At 32.5% G+C, this 16,515-nt stretch overlaps 3 protein-coding genes across 4 annotated transcripts; 2 read left to right on the top strand and 1 right to left on the bottom strand.

Annotated features, from left to right (window-relative positions):
• Positions 1-406: 406 nt before the first annotated feature.
• On the top strand, positions 407-3,166 carry LOC126832903 (dnaJ homolog subfamily C member 2). Of its 2 annotated transcripts, none has more exons than XM_050563939.1 (3): positions 407-542; positions 798-1,079; positions 1,343-3,166. In XM_050563939.1, the coding sequence occupies exons 2-3, from the start codon at positions 850-852 to the stop codon at positions 2,838-2,840; spliced, it is 1,728 nt and encodes a 575-aa protein (XP_050419896.1). In that variant the 5' UTR covers positions 407-542; positions 798-849; the 3' UTR covers positions 2,841-3,166. The 2 variants fall into 2 exon arrangements, with proteins under 2 accessions (XP_050419896.1, XP_050419897.1); XM_050563940.1 differs by lacking the exon at positions 407-542 and adding an exon at positions 549-685.
• A 333-nt stretch (positions 3,167-3,499) lies between these two features.
• LOC126832896 (DNA replication licensing factor MCM4) lies at positions 3,500-6,497 on the bottom strand. Its single transcript, XM_050563930.1, has 2 exons — positions 6,273-6,497; positions 3,500-6,183 (listed from the first exon to the last, which is right to left on the bottom strand). The coding sequence occupies exon 2, from the start codon at positions 6,179-6,181 to the stop codon at positions 3,611-3,613; it is 2,571 nt and encodes an 856-aa protein (XP_050419887.1). The 5' UTR covers positions 6,182-6,183; positions 6,273-6,497; the 3' UTR covers positions 3,500-3,610.
• A 740-nt stretch (positions 6,498-7,237) lies between these two features.
• Positions 7,238-10,518, top strand: LOC126832905 (WD repeat-containing protein 89). The gene is made up of 10 exons (XM_050563944.1): positions 7,238-7,447; positions 7,616-7,841; positions 7,913-8,035; positions 8,183-8,292; positions 8,996-9,171; positions 9,254-9,385; positions 9,460-9,603; positions 9,662-9,756; positions 9,823-9,928; positions 10,254-10,518. The coding sequence occupies exons 1-10, from the start codon at positions 7,423-7,425 to the stop codon at positions 10,401-10,403; spliced, it is 1,287 nt and encodes a 428-aa protein (XP_050419901.1). The 5' UTR covers positions 7,238-7,422; the 3' UTR covers positions 10,404-10,518.
• The last annotated feature ends 5,997 nt before the right edge of the window (positions 10,519-16,515 follow it).

The following is a 16,515-nucleotide window of genomic DNA, read 5'->3' as shown; positions in this document are numbered from 1 at the left end:
GAAGTGCTTCCTAATAGTTATATTCATTTTTGTTTTTTGTTTATATATAATATGTATAACTTATTATAATTTATTTATTATACTTATAATTATAATTTATTTATTTCAAAAACTAACTTTCGAATATTTAAATGTAGTACATTTATCTATTCGGTTGGTAATTTTGTGTATGTATTAGTAATTAGTACATTTTTAATTTGTCTATACCACTTATTATAATAAAACCTGTTTTTCTTTGTTCTTTCACAATCGTTAGTTGCAATTTCAGGGTTTACTAATTAAATATGCGTAAAAACTAAAATGCGACAGTATTGGTGAACAAATGTACATTCGGTGTAATATACCATTTTACAAAGATATCTTAAACAAACTTGACATTGAAGATAATTGTTAACGTCCCTGGTTTTTGCAAAAATCCACCTAACCTAAAAACCACTATGTTGAATAACTATTTTTCAAAAAAATGTTACTATAAAATTCATCTTTTTAGTTGAGTTAAGATTGTCCGCTTTACTTGGCATTCAATTTAGCTTCATTAGACGGTAAAAACAATATTTCATTTTTAGTTTATGTTGTAATGCTTAGCTAGGTATAATTGATAATTTTGCTTAACATTGAAGTATCTTAAAATATGTTCACTGTTGAACAGTAGGTACATGAGAGTACGACCATCATCACTATATTAGTGTGTATATATATAAATTAATTTAGCAGTTAATTAATAAAACAAACTATTATTATTATTATTATTATCTAAGTATGTGTTTCATTAGAAATAATTTATTATTATGGTTTAGGTTCGTATGACGGTCACTTTTGTGAGTATATTGTGATAAATCAATTTATACAATGAAGGACAAAGAAAAACCTCCTATTTTTGATGTTCAACTTCGCAAAGTGGAAACTGTTGGCCCCTGGATATTGACATTATTATCAGGATCGACTGTTCAAGATAAAAGTCTTGCTAATGGGGATGAAATAGAAGATACTGATTTTTCATTTATAGAAGAAAGTGAATCGGATACTATTTATTTGAAAACACTAGATCCTAAAGAATGGAAAGATCAGGATCATTATCGGTAAGTAATACAAAAGAAAAGTTAATGACTTATTACTTATATCTTAGGTAAAATATACTGTAAATAGGCAACGTCAATGTAACAACTGTCAGCACTATTTTAGCGCTTTTAATTTTGCTTATACTATAATGAAATTCAAAGAAAATCTCTTAAAATTCATTTAACATGGGTGTTGCCCGTCTACATTATATTTAATCTAAGTTTTCATGCATTCTGAGTTAAAGCTAACTAATGTTTTTTATACATTTTTTTTTGTTATGTAGGGTATTAGGTCTCTCCGAATTACGTTTTAAAGCAACTGAAGCCCAAATCAAAACTGCGTATAGACGAAGAGTTCTTAATCATCATCCAGACAAAAGAAAAAAGCTTGGAGAAAAAGTTCAAGGAGACGATGATTATTTCACCTGTATCACAAGAGCTTGGGAAATTCTTGGCAACAAATTAAAAAGGCGTGCGTTTGACTCTATTGATCCCAAGTTTGACAATGACATACCATCAAAAGATACTGCAAAAAAATCTAATTTCTTCGAATTATTTGGTCCAGTATTTGCTCGTAATAGTATATGGTCCGAACAGAATTCAGTACCACAATTAGGGGATATTAATAGTAGCCGTGATCACGTTGATCGCTTTTACAATTTTTGGTATAGCTTTAACTCTTGGCGAGAGTTCTCTTATCTTGATGAAGAAGATAGAGAACAAGCTACCGATCGTGAAGAGCGTAGATGGATTGAAAAACAAAACCGAGCAAATCGTGCCAAATTAAAAAAAGAAGAAAGTACTCGAATTAGACAATTAGTTGATTTAGCCTATGCCAATGACCCAAGACTCTTAAAATTCAAAAAAGAAGAACAAGAAAGGAAAGCGGCCTTGAAACAAGCGAAAAAAGATGCAATCAGACAAAAACAAGAAGAAGAAATAAGGCAAAGAGAAGAAGAAGCAGCCAAAGCACAAAAAGAAAAAGAAGAACGTGAAGCGGCTGAGAAAGCACAACGAAATGCTTTGAAGGCCGAAAAAGAAAGTCAGAAGAAAGCATTAAAAAAGGAACGTAAACATATTAGAGATTTGTGTAATACAAATAACTATTATATCCAAAACGGTGATAATGTGATAGAAATAATGTCTGGTGTTGAGAAAATATGCGATCAGCTCTCTGTTGATCAACTCAAACAACTGGCTGCGGCTCTTCAAAAAGAAGGTCGCAAGGCGCTAATAGAAAAACTTAAACAAATGGAATGCAGAGTTGAAATGAACAACGTAATTAAAAATGAAGTCAAAGTTGTAGAAAATAACAACAACAACTGGGAAACAGAAGATGTACAATTATTAATTAAGGCTGTGAACTTATTCCCAGCAGGGACCAATCAACGTTGGGAAGCCGTCGCTAATTTTATTAATCAGCACAGTAAGATTGGTGGTCGTAATGCCAAACAAGTATTAGCGAAAGCTAAGTCGATGCAAAATGCTAATTTCACTGATAACGCATTGAAGTCTGAGATGAACGCCAACGCTTATGACCAATTTGAAAAACAGAAAAAATGCGAAGCGAATATGCCTGAAGAGGTTTCGGAACGCCAAGCCGGTTGGTCGGCTGAAGAACAAAAGCTGTTGGAACAAGCACTCAAAACGTATCCGGTGGCCATTAAAGATCGATGGGATAGAATAGCTGAATGTGTACCAACTAGAACGAAAAAGGAATGTATGAAAAGATTCAAAGAAATTGTTGAACTAGTTAAAGCTAAAAAAGCAGCTCAAGTGTAAACTTATGATTATAATTTTATACGAATAACAATAACACACAATGATAATAAAATATGATTATAAATGTATTTTTTTTAAAAGTATATTTTGATTATGGACATCTAAACAAATAGGTTTAAAAACTATTTTATTTTCATGTACTGACATTTGATACACAGCCACCCATTCATTCATTTTTCCATCCTAAATACTGTATACAGTAAAGGTACCAATGTATAATTATTTTTAATAAATATACATATATACAAATTAATTTCTGTTTCAAGAGGAAACTATTTTTTCTCATATAAACTAATTGCCTATAATAAACTATTTTTGTATTTCAATTATTCTCAGTTGCAAGTTATTTTCAGACCCGTTTTCTTTTCCTAAAATTCTAAATAGTGAAAAACAGCTCAATGCTATTAAAACATTCGTTTGGTAATATAACATGTTTTTAAATAGTGGAATTAGTGTACTTATGTTCTGTTATAAAATAATAAATCACACGGTTTTAACTTAAGTCGGTACAAAATAAAAAAAATGTCTTATCATTTCTATTTAGCCTCAGCAAGTTCAGTCCATTATCTTTTTTGGTTATTTCAAAATTAAATAATGTTTCATTTAATAAAAACTATACAATTTTATTTATTATTAAACTTTATTAACTTAAATAACTAGTTATAATGAAAAATAATGTTCATAAATAAAATTAAACACAAAAAAAATTATATTTTAAAAGTAAAATAATGATTTTTTTTTTTCTTAAAATAGAAATAATATAAAATAACTTATACGCTTCGGATAGTAGTTCTACCGGTTATAATAATACGTCCCATGTCTTGAACTTCTTTAAGAGCATCATCAAACATTTCTCTCGTTACTTGGAATTTAAAATTTAATTTTGTTTCGTTTAACAACTTTTGATAATTAAAAACTGTAGATTTGGCTTCGCTACCTATTACTTTAGCCAAATGTTCCGCAAGGTCGTGTCGCCTTTGCCGGGCTGCCGAACTAAGACCCGTAGTTAAAATACCAACATCTATTTTTCCAGATAAAGGATCTGTAGCACTTTGTTTCAACGCTTCTCTGTACAACCGCCAAGCTTCATCTACATCTTGCATTTCCACAACAGTTGAGTACCTCATCTTAGCATGTGCTTCGGACAAACGAATAAGAGATTCCAATTGTCTCGGGTAAGCTGATACTTGTCCTCGACCACTACCTACTGTTCTCATGTTGACATAGTATTGAATGAGTTTTTGTCTGCTTTCTTCATTTAAAATGGGTTGGAATTTTTCTCGCCCGTACGTAATATAGTCTTGAAGTAACGTTGTATCCATTTGTTCATCATGTTCGAAATTCTCGCTTTTGTAGTACAATGAAACTAAATGATTAGCTAATCTTCTATCATATTGTTCGTTTTGTGGATCCAGCATTAAAAATATTAAATCGAATCTAGACAATAAAGTGTGCGGTAGTTGTATGTTTTCAATAATGGTTTTATTTTTGTTCCATTGGGACTCGCATGGATTTGCTGCAGCCAATATGGAAGTTCTCGCATTTAACTGACAAATAATGCCCGCTTTAGCAATACTCAAAGTCTGCTGCTCCATTACTTCGTGTAGAACGCTCCTGGCAGATTCACTCATTTTGTCAAATTCATCGATACAGCAAACACCATTATCGGCCAATACTAACGCTCCCGTTTGTAAAACGAGTTGTCGGGTTTCTGGATCTTTGGTAACATAGGCAGTCATTCCGACAGCTGATGAGCCTTTACCACTGGTATACTGGCTTCTTGGTACAATGTCATAGACATAGGATAAAAACTGAGATTTACTGGTTCCCGGATCACCACATAAAAGTAAATTGATTTCCGATCTTAGGTGATTCTTTGTTTTGGATGTTTTTCTTGTTCCACCAAACAGCTGCATTAATATGCCTTTTTTTATATCACAATTTTCATATATAGACGGGGCCAAAGTATTGGCTAATCTGTCATAGATATCTTCGGTTTTTGATAGCTGTTTTAATAACTCAACTCGTTCCTCGGTTAGTTTGTCTTTTTCTTCGACAGAAAAAGCTATGCGGCTATCGTTAGATTTTAAAAAGTGAAGAACGTCAACATGTGTTCGATACACACTTCGAAAATTTCTCATTCTCGGGTTTACTTGCATTGGAACTGCTCGATAAATACCAGTCACAGAAACCCGATCACCGGCTTGCACAGTTTCAATTAGCTCGTTATAAGAATATAAATTTACAGTGTGCGGAGTCTGACCGGCCGGCATTTCTTCAGGTGATTCTTGAAGCTTAGTTAACTGTTTGTCGGTAAAATGGGACTGGTTGTGGATCAACTCGAAACAATGATTTGTATTACAGTGAGGGCACAGTGTAGGTTCAGCAATATTACCTCGATCGATTTCCACTATGGTCGTATAAGAACAAACAATACAGCGAAAGAATGCATCACGCATTTCAGGTATAATATCACTACAGCGAATTACCATTCCGGACACCGTAATCAACTGGTCCATATCCTCAGGGTTCAAGAATCGCATATTTTTAGTTTTTTGAACATTAAAAGGGCGGACTTGTAAGGCTTTAGTCACATGTGTTAAATCAGCAGCCGGGTACTTTGCAAAAAATACTTCATTTACAACAGTGTCAAATACAGGGATAACTTCTTGAGGGTAACATATCAGTTGATGGTACAATTCTGAATCAAATTGATACAGATGACCACAATTTACATCTACATAGGGTATTTCCATTTCTAACACATTATTCAGTTTGGTCATGTAATGCGGGGATTCTGTTTCGTTAACACAAAATGTTTCAATGAACGTTTGAAATCTACTGCGACATCTGTCAACCACAACATCAGTACCCCATATGACTAAATTAGGAGCAACATCCTGATTATCCGCGTCTGTACGTGGCACACCATTTTCGTATGCTCTGATATCCACTTGTCTTTGACGACGGCTAACTGATAAATTACTACGTTGTGCTGAACTACCGCTACGGGCCGTGAAACCTGTAGCCCGTGAATCAACCGAGCTTAGAGGAGATCCATAATTAATGGGCGAACTCAAATCCACTTCACTAGTTCGTAGTCCTCTTAGAGGACTAGTCATAAAACGACGTGCGGGCGACGATGGTTCAGAAACTAAACCTCGACGACTAGCGACAGAACCTGGTGTCCTAACGCCTGGGGAACGACCATTAGTTCTAGGTGTTGTACTGCCATTTCTCAACGGAGTTCGACTTTCCCTTTGAGTAGTATTATTTCTCGAAGGGGTTCGACCTCCCCTCGGTGTTGTGGTGCCGTTTCTTTGTGGCGTACGACCAGACATAGCTGTAATTATAATTAAAATATCGTTACAACGGTGAATAACAACACATTCTTTAACATTATAATAATCAAAATATTATTTTTTCAATTACCTGATTGAAATAATAAAAGTTGTGATGATGAAACCGATTATTATCCGTTCCAGAAAATTAAGTAGAACGAAAAAAAGGTTTGAACAACACAAATTACAATTGGGAGACTAATTACTAGTTACGAATAAGTAATAACAAAGTCATATAAATCCAGTTCTAGACTCTAAAATTTAAAAGGCGATCGACAGACAACAATAAAGAGATAGCCCATAGCTACTCAATGGACAAAACATCAACAAAATTGGCGGCAAAATTTGGATATTTTACAATAATTATGTACAAAGTAGTTTATAGGTTATAATATAGAAATGTAACCAGTGGTAACACTGGTCACTTTTTTACACAAGTAATAATATTTAAATTTTAAAAACAGAAAGTAAGAAGGAACATAATAATATATTGTCATTTGAAAATACAATATTCTGTGTGGTATTATACTTATTATTGTTTGCAATAGAAATTAGAGAATTAATGTACCTATGTCTCAACAAATAATTATTTTAAAAACAACAAATTTTTAGAAATTATTTGAAAAATTAGGAAAATACCTTAAAATTGAAAGGCAATCTTTTTTAGTTGATAAAGATTATTATAGTTCATAAATCATAACACGTAAGTATTAACACATTAACAAATTTAAACAATAACGAATAGCGATATAAAAAACCATCGATAGGTATATTATTATAATATATTATACAACGGTTGGCTATTTTGTCTTGTTATAAGCTATAGTCTATGTTGTTTTAAACGTAATACTAGCATTATTTTAGAATCGTAGATTAGTTTATTAATTATTATAAATTTATTTATTTATTCTGTGGCTCGGTCATTGGTGCTTTGACAATAAGACGGTATTATCACAATTATTCAGTGGTAGTACTATAAGTTTACATAATGAATAATCTCTGTCCTGTGAAAACTAAAATCGTTATCAAACACACGTTCAAATCATAAATGATAACAATTAACATGCTTTTATAAACGACAACACGTGCCTATCGACATTCTAGTATTCTAATTTCTACCTATCGTACTAAATCACATTAATTCAATAATAATTCAATAAAAATATAAACCGTCTATAAGTTCATCAATTTGTACTTATTGTTAATAAAATCATTTGTATTTCAAATTTATAGTTGTTGCAATGACTTTGAACGAAACCGATGATGGTGGGTACAGTTAATAACATAAAATAATACATTTAATGGTTCATTAAAATTGAATGGACCAATCACCGGCTACTTAATTAAGTTTAAGGAACCACTAAACGTCTATTGATTTATTATTAAACCTTTAATGAACGGTGTTGCAAAAAGTGTTAAATTTTGTTTAAATAGATACACTATCCTCGGATGAATCTGAAGACTCTAGCAATGAAAGTTCACAAGAAATTCGTTTTGATGACGAAATAGAAAATTCTTCTGATGATGAAGATAATGATGAACTACCACCAGTCTTTGACAGTTCTAAAGAATCTGAATACACGGTTAAATATGATTTATCATTTGAAGAAGCTATTAATTTAGACGATGTTTACATTTTGCACTTGGATGCTCAAAAACAGTATGAAATACACGTCTTATATACCAAGCTATGTATTTTGTTTTTAATAACTTTTGTTTAAATAATTTTAGAGGAAATTTGTTGAAAGTAGCAATTGCACTATCAGATTATTCATCTAAAATTTATAATCTTAACTCTGAAAATAAGGATGTTCAAGTATTGAATGAGCATGATGGAAAGATCATTGACATTAAGTAATTACATTTTATTTTATTACATCATTTTATTTCTGATATTTTTTATGATAACGTTTATTAACAGAAAAAATACTATTAACAAAAATAAGCAGTAAAGTTATTCACTTTTAAGTGTACAAATTTATTAGTTATACATTTTTTTAGATTTGGAAAAAATAATACTGATTCTTCAATAGTGTTTACCGGATCCGAAGATGGAACCATCAAACTTTGGGATTTGCGTACCAAAGAAAAATGTTCTTCAATTTATAAAGGTACTATTCATGAATTTATCTACTGAGCCCGAGTCAAGTAGTTCAAGAGGAGTAATAGTATATGTGGACGTGGTTTTAAACATCAAAGAATGTTCTTGATGAACGTTTGATGTAATATCTAGCTAGTTCTTCTTTGCATTAAGCCAACTTCTAAACCAAAACTTTCTATTGTTCTAATAAATAGGTTAAAACTATGAACACGTTAGCATATAAAAATGAGCTTTGATCAGTGTCGGCTTCATGGTCGTTCAGTAAAGAAGTGAGACAAAAAATATTGTCTCTATACCCTATTGTATATTGTACATGCCACGAGTCAAAACTAATGACAATATAAATAGATATTTAGAGCACACAACGGTCAATATTATTAAGACACTCTGACAGGCCCGTATTGTGTGGCCACCACCATCAACTAAATATATAAATTATTCATATAATTTACAACTATTTATATTGTAATTCAATATAATGTAATATAGGTAAATTTTTATACTTTTGGTAAGGAATGTGACGTTAATGTGCAGCACGTTAGAATTATGAAGTAAATGTAATTTAAATTATAATATCCTTTGCATAGTTTTTAGTTCTTCATCGGGTGATCGTGTCATAATAACAATTAAACATTTTACATTTTTTGTATGATACACTAGTTGCATTGTGTAAAACTGAGAATGTCTTTTAATCATATCTATATATTTTTTAGATGACACTGACCAAAGTTTGAAGCCATTATCTTGTTTTGATGTATCGTGCGATGGAAGATTTTTAGTAGCAGGAACAGAAGTGTTGACAGATGATTCATTTTTATTATTCTGGGATTTACGATCAACAAAACTACTAGGCGGTTATTGGGATACCCATCAAGACGACATAACTCAAGTACTTGGACATGAAATATTTTTGTTTTGTAATTTTATTTTGATTAAACGTGTACTCTCAATGTTATAATACTACTTATTAGGTTAAGTTTCATCCTTCAGAAGAAAAAACTGTAATAAGTGGTTCTACTGATGGTATTATTAATATGTTTGATATTACACAAACAACTGAAAAAGATGCACTTCAATTGACGTATAATACAAATTCATCTGTTGTAAGCATGGATAATATATGATTTTTATCATAACACTATTATAGAAGCAATTAATCAGCAGTATTATATTTTAGAGTATGTTAAATTGGCTGAAAGATGAAAATGAAGATTGGATTATATCTTGTGTAACACATACAGAAGATTTACAACTATGGCATACCACAGATTCTGAACCATTTACAACTGTTCCCAGAGATACAATTAGTAAATCAATGAACGTATGTACCGATTCTATTAATTTACGCTAACAACAATTACATTTGTTTTAACTTTTAGATTAAACCTGACGTATACAGTCAAGTAATCAATTGTCACCAAGCAGACAAAAATGGTAATGTCATGTTGTTAGTTGGAAATAATCATGGCAAAGGGTAAATGATTACACGTGTTTTAATATATTGCATATAATGTAATAATGGTTATTTTAATTTTCTTAGAGAACATTTACAGTCTTTAAATATTGACGGTGAACACGTAGTCACTCCCAGAACATTATTTAAGGGTAACAAACAAATAGTTAGATGCAGTTGGTATGATTATGACGTAAGTTATTTAAAGTTGCATTGATTTATTTCAATATATAATAATATATAAGTTGATTTCTTATTTATCAAATAAACTTTCCATAATGACCTTTGGAGTCGGGTCTCTGGAGCAAGCCTACCATAATTATCCAAACGCCCAACAGTTAATTAACTTTGCTCAAATCAAAATTTTGCTTGTACGGCACATTAAAAGTCATCACCACTTTACTCTCAGGAGGCAATTTCCTATCGACTAAACTAAAATATAGTTAATTATAATTTTAACATATCTACTTTTTTTTTTTTAAGCTACACTAATTTAAAAAATATATTTTTAATTTCAGAGTGAAACAATTATAACAGGGGGAGAAGCTGGTATATTAAATGTTTGGACTCCAAAGGATGATAACAGTTCAAGAGTTGTTATTGATAAATCGTCATTAAAACATATACCAAAAGTAAGTTTAAAAAATAAAACTCGTAAACCATATTGATGACTCGATTTCAGAATTAATTATTTTGTTCTTATGACCAACATACATAGATTTTATGTATAATAATAATTTGTACTTTGTAATGTATGTCTCAATAAACATTATGATGTTGATATTTTTTATTCTTGCTATTTATTTGTTACTATACATAACTTTATCCAAATCTATGTGCATGCATAAATATTTTTGTTCCATCGTCACTCAAACAGTGTGAATTGGGTCCAATAATTCGACGACTTAAAAAGGAATTGCCAAATTGCTTATTCAGCTGCGTGTAAAGTTAAATAAGTCAATAATTGTAGTTTTTAATTATGTTATACCTTGAAATTGTCAGTATATTTTTAATTGTCGCAGACAGTCACTGGATAAGCAAAGAATATACTAAGGATGAGAAAAATATGAATATTACATAATACCGAAAGAAATATAAGTTTATTGTAATTTTATATTACAAAGTTCACAATAAAACAGTTATTTAAAACAAAAAAATGTATGAACATAAAATCTGTCTTGTATAAAAAACGAACACAACTAAAGTGTAGTGTTATAAAAAACTAAAAATACTTAATACAATTTGAACAGTTGACATGACTATAGACTATAGTGTATTACAAAATAATAAAAAAAAGTAGGTAAACTAATCAAATAATCTAAATAATTAACGTTAAACTTTATAAACTATATATAAAATAAACTATGTAACTAAATATATCAAATAAACTATATAAACAAAATAAATGTAAACAAAACAAAATAATCTTAATAATTAACAATAAACAACACGTGTATATGAAAAACAAATCTCACAAACAAGAACCTAGCCTCCGACAAATCGACCTTAGCCCACGGCCAACAGATCTTTTGGACTTTCTCCACAAAGACCGTCGGACTGGTGGGAGGATTTCGGAGGGACACTGGGAAGACTCCACCGGTGCTGAGAATATTCCATCCGGAATTCTCACCAAATCTTCTTCGTCGAACACGAAGTCGACATCTCTGTCGATGACCATGTGATAGTCTGAAAAATAAATGAATTACTAAAAAAAACGGTCTTAATCACTGAACTAACAACAATAATTGCACATCAGACTTTAATCTTTATAATATTATCTTTAATTATTATTATTTTATAGGTATACCTGCTTGATTTTCGGTCTGCGTTTGACGTTCGTACACTAAAGGTATTTCCCTGTCGGGGGGTTCCTCTTTAGTTTTCTCAGCAATATAGCATCTCCCAGCTGCTTCGGCTTGCTCAGCTAAGTCTGGTTCGTAAGATCGGTTTCTGGGGACTCCGCCGATAACTGACGTTGGTGGTGGTGTATTGATAAACTGAAATTAGGCGTAGAAAAACAATTTATTTAAAAACCGTTAGATTTTTTTTAATCGTTTGACCATTTAAAAATGAATTACATAGTTCATTATGTCCTTTATGTGGTCGGTGGACTGTTCGAAAGCCGTGGGCGTTGCACGTTCAACGCATTTGATCGAGTCCAACAATCCCTTTCCTCCTGGAACAGGGCCGTTGGCAGACTGTCTTCCGACGGCCATCGTTTTCCGTAGTGTGTCCACCGTTTCAACGGTCGGTGGTCCGCTTTTATTGATTTCGGTTTTTTCTTCCATCTTGTTGATGAGGTCCCCGTGAACACCAACTGACCGGATGTCGAAACGTCCGGTCCGCTCGGTGCCAAGTATATCCATTTGACGGGTTATGGATTGAGCGGGATGCAGTTCAAAAGGTTGCCCACGCCTTAACAGCCTCCGACTAACCAAAGTAAGAGGCTCATCTTGCCCATTATCAAATGCATTGTAAGTATCGTCGTCACAAAATCCAAATTGTCCGTTTTCCATATTCCGATGTCGTAGTCCGTTGAAAATGTTGGCGTGATCACAAAAACCGTTGCCGTAAATTTCAAATTGTCCATTATCCAAATTCCGAGATTGTTGTCCGTCAAAACCGTTAGCGTCATCACAAAAGCCGTTGCCGTAAAATTCAAATTGTCCGTTTTCCATATTCCGAGGTCTTAGTCCGTTGAAAATGTTGGCGTGATCACAAAAACCGTTGCCGTAAATTTCAAATTGTCCATTATCCAAATACCGAGATTGTTGTCCGTACAAACCGTTAGCGTCATCACAAAAGCCGTTGCCGTAAATTTCAAATTGTCCATTATCCAAATACCGAGATTGTTGTCCGTACAAACCGTTAGCGTCATCACAAAAGCCGTTGCCGTAAAATTCGAATTGTCCATTTTCCAAATTCCGAGGTTGTAGTCCATTAAAAATGCGAGAGTGATCACAAAAACCGTTGCCGTAAAATCCAAGATGTGCCGTTGCAGTCATGCCGGTGTCTATTTCAACACCGCCGAGGGCCTGCTTCTCACCCTCGGCTGTGGTTGCTGTACCAGCTCCGTAGCTGGCGGCAGGATCCCACGACGTTCCTGCACTTTCAGTGGCTGTGTGTGATCTTGACCTATAGGGCGTGCCACCCCTATCTGCCATTTCTTGGGGTCCGAACCCCCCCGGTAGGAGGGCCCCAAGTACGTTTGCTTCTTTCTTTTTACTGTTCATGTTTAAAAAAAGGGTTTGGTTTTTTGTCAGGGTTTGCTCCCTTAGGCGATCGTCTTACCGGACTTACGGGCTCGCCTACCCGGAGTGTCTCTTGGTTTGATCCCTCTCCTTTGGCCTACTGACGTTGGGTGACCCGTTGCCAGCAGCCCTCCGGGTCATCGGGATACAAAAGCCCTTCCACCACGACAAGGTGGACACTCGCGGAAGGGAACTCGCCGAACGTCAACATTTCGTTTCCGGACTGGGATTAATTAGTGTCATGGTGGCATCAGAAAGTGAAACTGAGGAAAACGGCAAGAGGAGAAAGTCCATGCGAGAGAAGGGGGAGTGAGGAGATGGGAAAAAAAGCACGACGTTGAGGTGGAGCCAGGACTCCGCGTCCACGATAAAAAAATGCCATTATAATATTAATTAACTATGAAAAATTATTTCCATCGTGAAAACAGGAATACAGTACTATAATACACGACTGAATGAAATCGAGTAAATGAGTAAGTTTATACAGGGGCGGGTTTTATCACTCACCGAGAGGGAGGGATCAACAACTTACCTAGCTGTATTTTAAATCCGAATTTCAACAAAAAAAAAAATAGCTTGAAACCTAAATATTCAAATATCCATAAATATTAAATAACCGTATTCTTCAATGACGATATTTTATAATAATTATTGATATATCATAATACTTGCCTTAAAAAAAAAATAGCTAATCCCAAAGGGGGGGGGGCTACTGTCCCCTTAGAGCCCTTCGGGTCATCGGGATACGCAAGCCCTCCCACCACGACAAGGTGGACACTCGCGGAAGGGAACTCGCCGAACGTCACCATTTCGGAGTGAGGAGATGGGAAGAAAATCCGACGTTAAGGTAGAGCCAGGACTCCGCGTCCATGATACTACTAATTAACTATAAAAAAATGATTTCCATCGCGAAAACGATTAAGTTTATAATAGGCGTACAAGTGAGCGATGAGTAATGTCGTTATAAAATATAAATTAAACAGTCAACGACAAACGAAGAAAGATTTAACATCTACTTGTTACTTTTGATCAAAAAGTTTAGATACAGATAGCTACAGAACACCAAAACATTTTTAAATATTTGTAATATTACTGTCATAGCTATAAATTATTATTAAATAATATATTAGATAATTTTATGTATTTAAGTTCGAATATTTTCCTTCTAAGTATTCACTAGGTACTATGTAAATAATAACTTCCCTCAGTTGTACTAAACGCATAATATAATCCGTTCTTACCCATTGCTCGACAAATGCTATTTCGGCTTCTGGAAAATTCTGTCTTCTTAATCTTTGCAATCACTGTTCCATTTAGATGGTCACAGCAAAAAAAAACTGAACGAATTTAAGAAAAAACATTGAACTTTGTTACGAAAAAAAATCTTTCAGTTGACGTCAAAATACAAATAATGGTTATTGTTTACAGTTTATTTATTAACTAGGCAAATTTGTTTTTCCGTCACTAAGCGACTTACTAATCATGTTTAATGAACAAACTTGGCAACGTTATAAAACAAGTAATTAGAAGGAAATTATCTCATTAAATTATCAACAAACATTGGCTACTGTTACTGTCGGAGAAAAATGTAAAGCAAATCAATAATTTAAAAAAAATGAAAACTTTTTCATTCATATGTTATGAAACCCTTTTGGCTTTTAGACTGGTGGTGTTCAAATAAAAATGCCAGAAAAAAAATTATCCAGAGATCTATACAAGGGCTACCCACCATAAATGCGGAATTCAATATATTCTATCATCAGGTCAAACGGTTTGGTATCGAAAATATAATTTTTAATACAGAAAACTGTTTACGAGCAAAGCATATTGTGTTTAAGACATTTTTGAAAAATGTATTTTATACTTGGGTGAATTATCATTAACACTAAACTGTGTATAAGTGTATTTTGCTTACAATAATGTGCTTAAAATAGTATTTTTAGAATTAGACCGGTTAAAATTAGGGTCAGTCGTTTGTCTATAGCAATTTGTTACCATGTTGTGTTTATCCCCGACAAAAATCGTCATTTAGCTGACCGTTTTTGATTTAATATATTTTTTTTAAAAATATAAAACATTACAATGTCTTAAATGTGTATCGACTTAGTAACATTTGTATTGATTTCCCATCAAATCTCAAAAAACGTTTGAATTTAATAATGTATGTGACCGCAACATTAAAAAGGGTTTTTAATTTTTGTAAGATTACTGTTAAAGCTATTAATTAAAATTAAAAGAATATCAGAAAGTTGTATGCTGTTTGAATATTTTCCTAATTTATACTAAATAATAAATACTATTCAAATAACATTAGTATAAACATACCTGTATTGAAATCGGTCGACAAATGCTTTTCCAACAGTCGCCTCGACGTTTTCAAAAAGTCTACCGTCTCAGTAACACAATCTGCAATCATTTCTAGTTTCGATCACTGTTATCCATTTAAAAAGTCACAAAAAACAAACAATTAGAAAAAATGTCTAAAGAAATAATTGGGTTTCTGCAGGGAGAAAAATTCTCGAGTCGTAAAAGTAAAAATCTTAGGTAATGATTATTGTTTATTTATCGACTTGGAGATTTGGCTTTTGTCGCTAAGCACATTAGTAGTCGTGTTTAACGACCAAATATTAATATATTAACTATAGTGATGGGAATCCAAAAATCCGTATTGTCACAAAAAAAAAAAACTCTATTTAAGCCACTGTGTACTTAGGTTAAAATATATACTCGTTCAAATTGTAAAAATAAAACACAACACTAAAAAGATAAATTGTTTTTGTATTTCGGATTTGTTGAAATGGAATCCCGCATCAGAAATCAATTTCAATAGTCAAAGTTATGCGTTTTGTTTTTAATTTTCACCAGAACATTTTACTTAGGTACACAGATTTATACTGTAATGTTATTTAATAGTTTTAAGATTTTTAAAGTGGCTGAAAGAGCGTTTTTTTTTTTAAATCCGGATTTTCGATTTCCCAAACATATTTGAAAGCCTACATTATAATATTATTAATCAGACAAATATATAATAAAATACAATTTATCGTTGTTAAAAATCAAAAACAAAACGACTTGGTATGTTATGTTACTTTAGAATGTTTAAAAATATATTTTGAATATTATTATATAAATAAACTATTCGTGTGTATTATTTATTTATCCAGTATATAAATAGGTTTAGCACTCCCTCGGTTCGGTCACCTTTCCAAAACCACCACTGTTGTTTAAACTTTGTGGAAAAGATTTAAAGATGATATTTCATTATAATATTGGATATCAAAAGATTCAACATCACATTTCAAATTGTAATATCAAATGGCTATGGCTTGAAAGGGGGTGGTTTTTAAGGAGTTTTATATAGGCAATATTTAAGCAAAAAGTAGTTGTAATAAATGTCGGCCATATATCGTCTACGTTAATTTGTACAAGTTTCAGGATATTGTTTTTGTTAACGTATACAATTTTTTCTATGACTTAAAGCTATTTTGGTTGTACAAGAAAAAAATTTTAGACCTAAAATTACGCCTAC

This window comes from Adelges cooleyi, unplaced genomic scaffold (genome assembly GCF_023614345.1).
Source record: "Adelges cooleyi isolate 19-005CV unplaced genomic scaffold, UGA_ACOO_1.1 ACOO_flye_CR_arks_rails_tigmint_CR_PRNA_167, whole genome shotgun sequence".
Taxonomy (NCBI): Eukaryota; Metazoa; Arthropoda; class Insecta; order Hemiptera; family Adelgidae; genus Adelges; species Adelges cooleyi.
The sequence above is the reverse complement of the archived record's forward strand: the minus strand, read 5'-3'. Positions and strand labels throughout refer to the sequence as shown.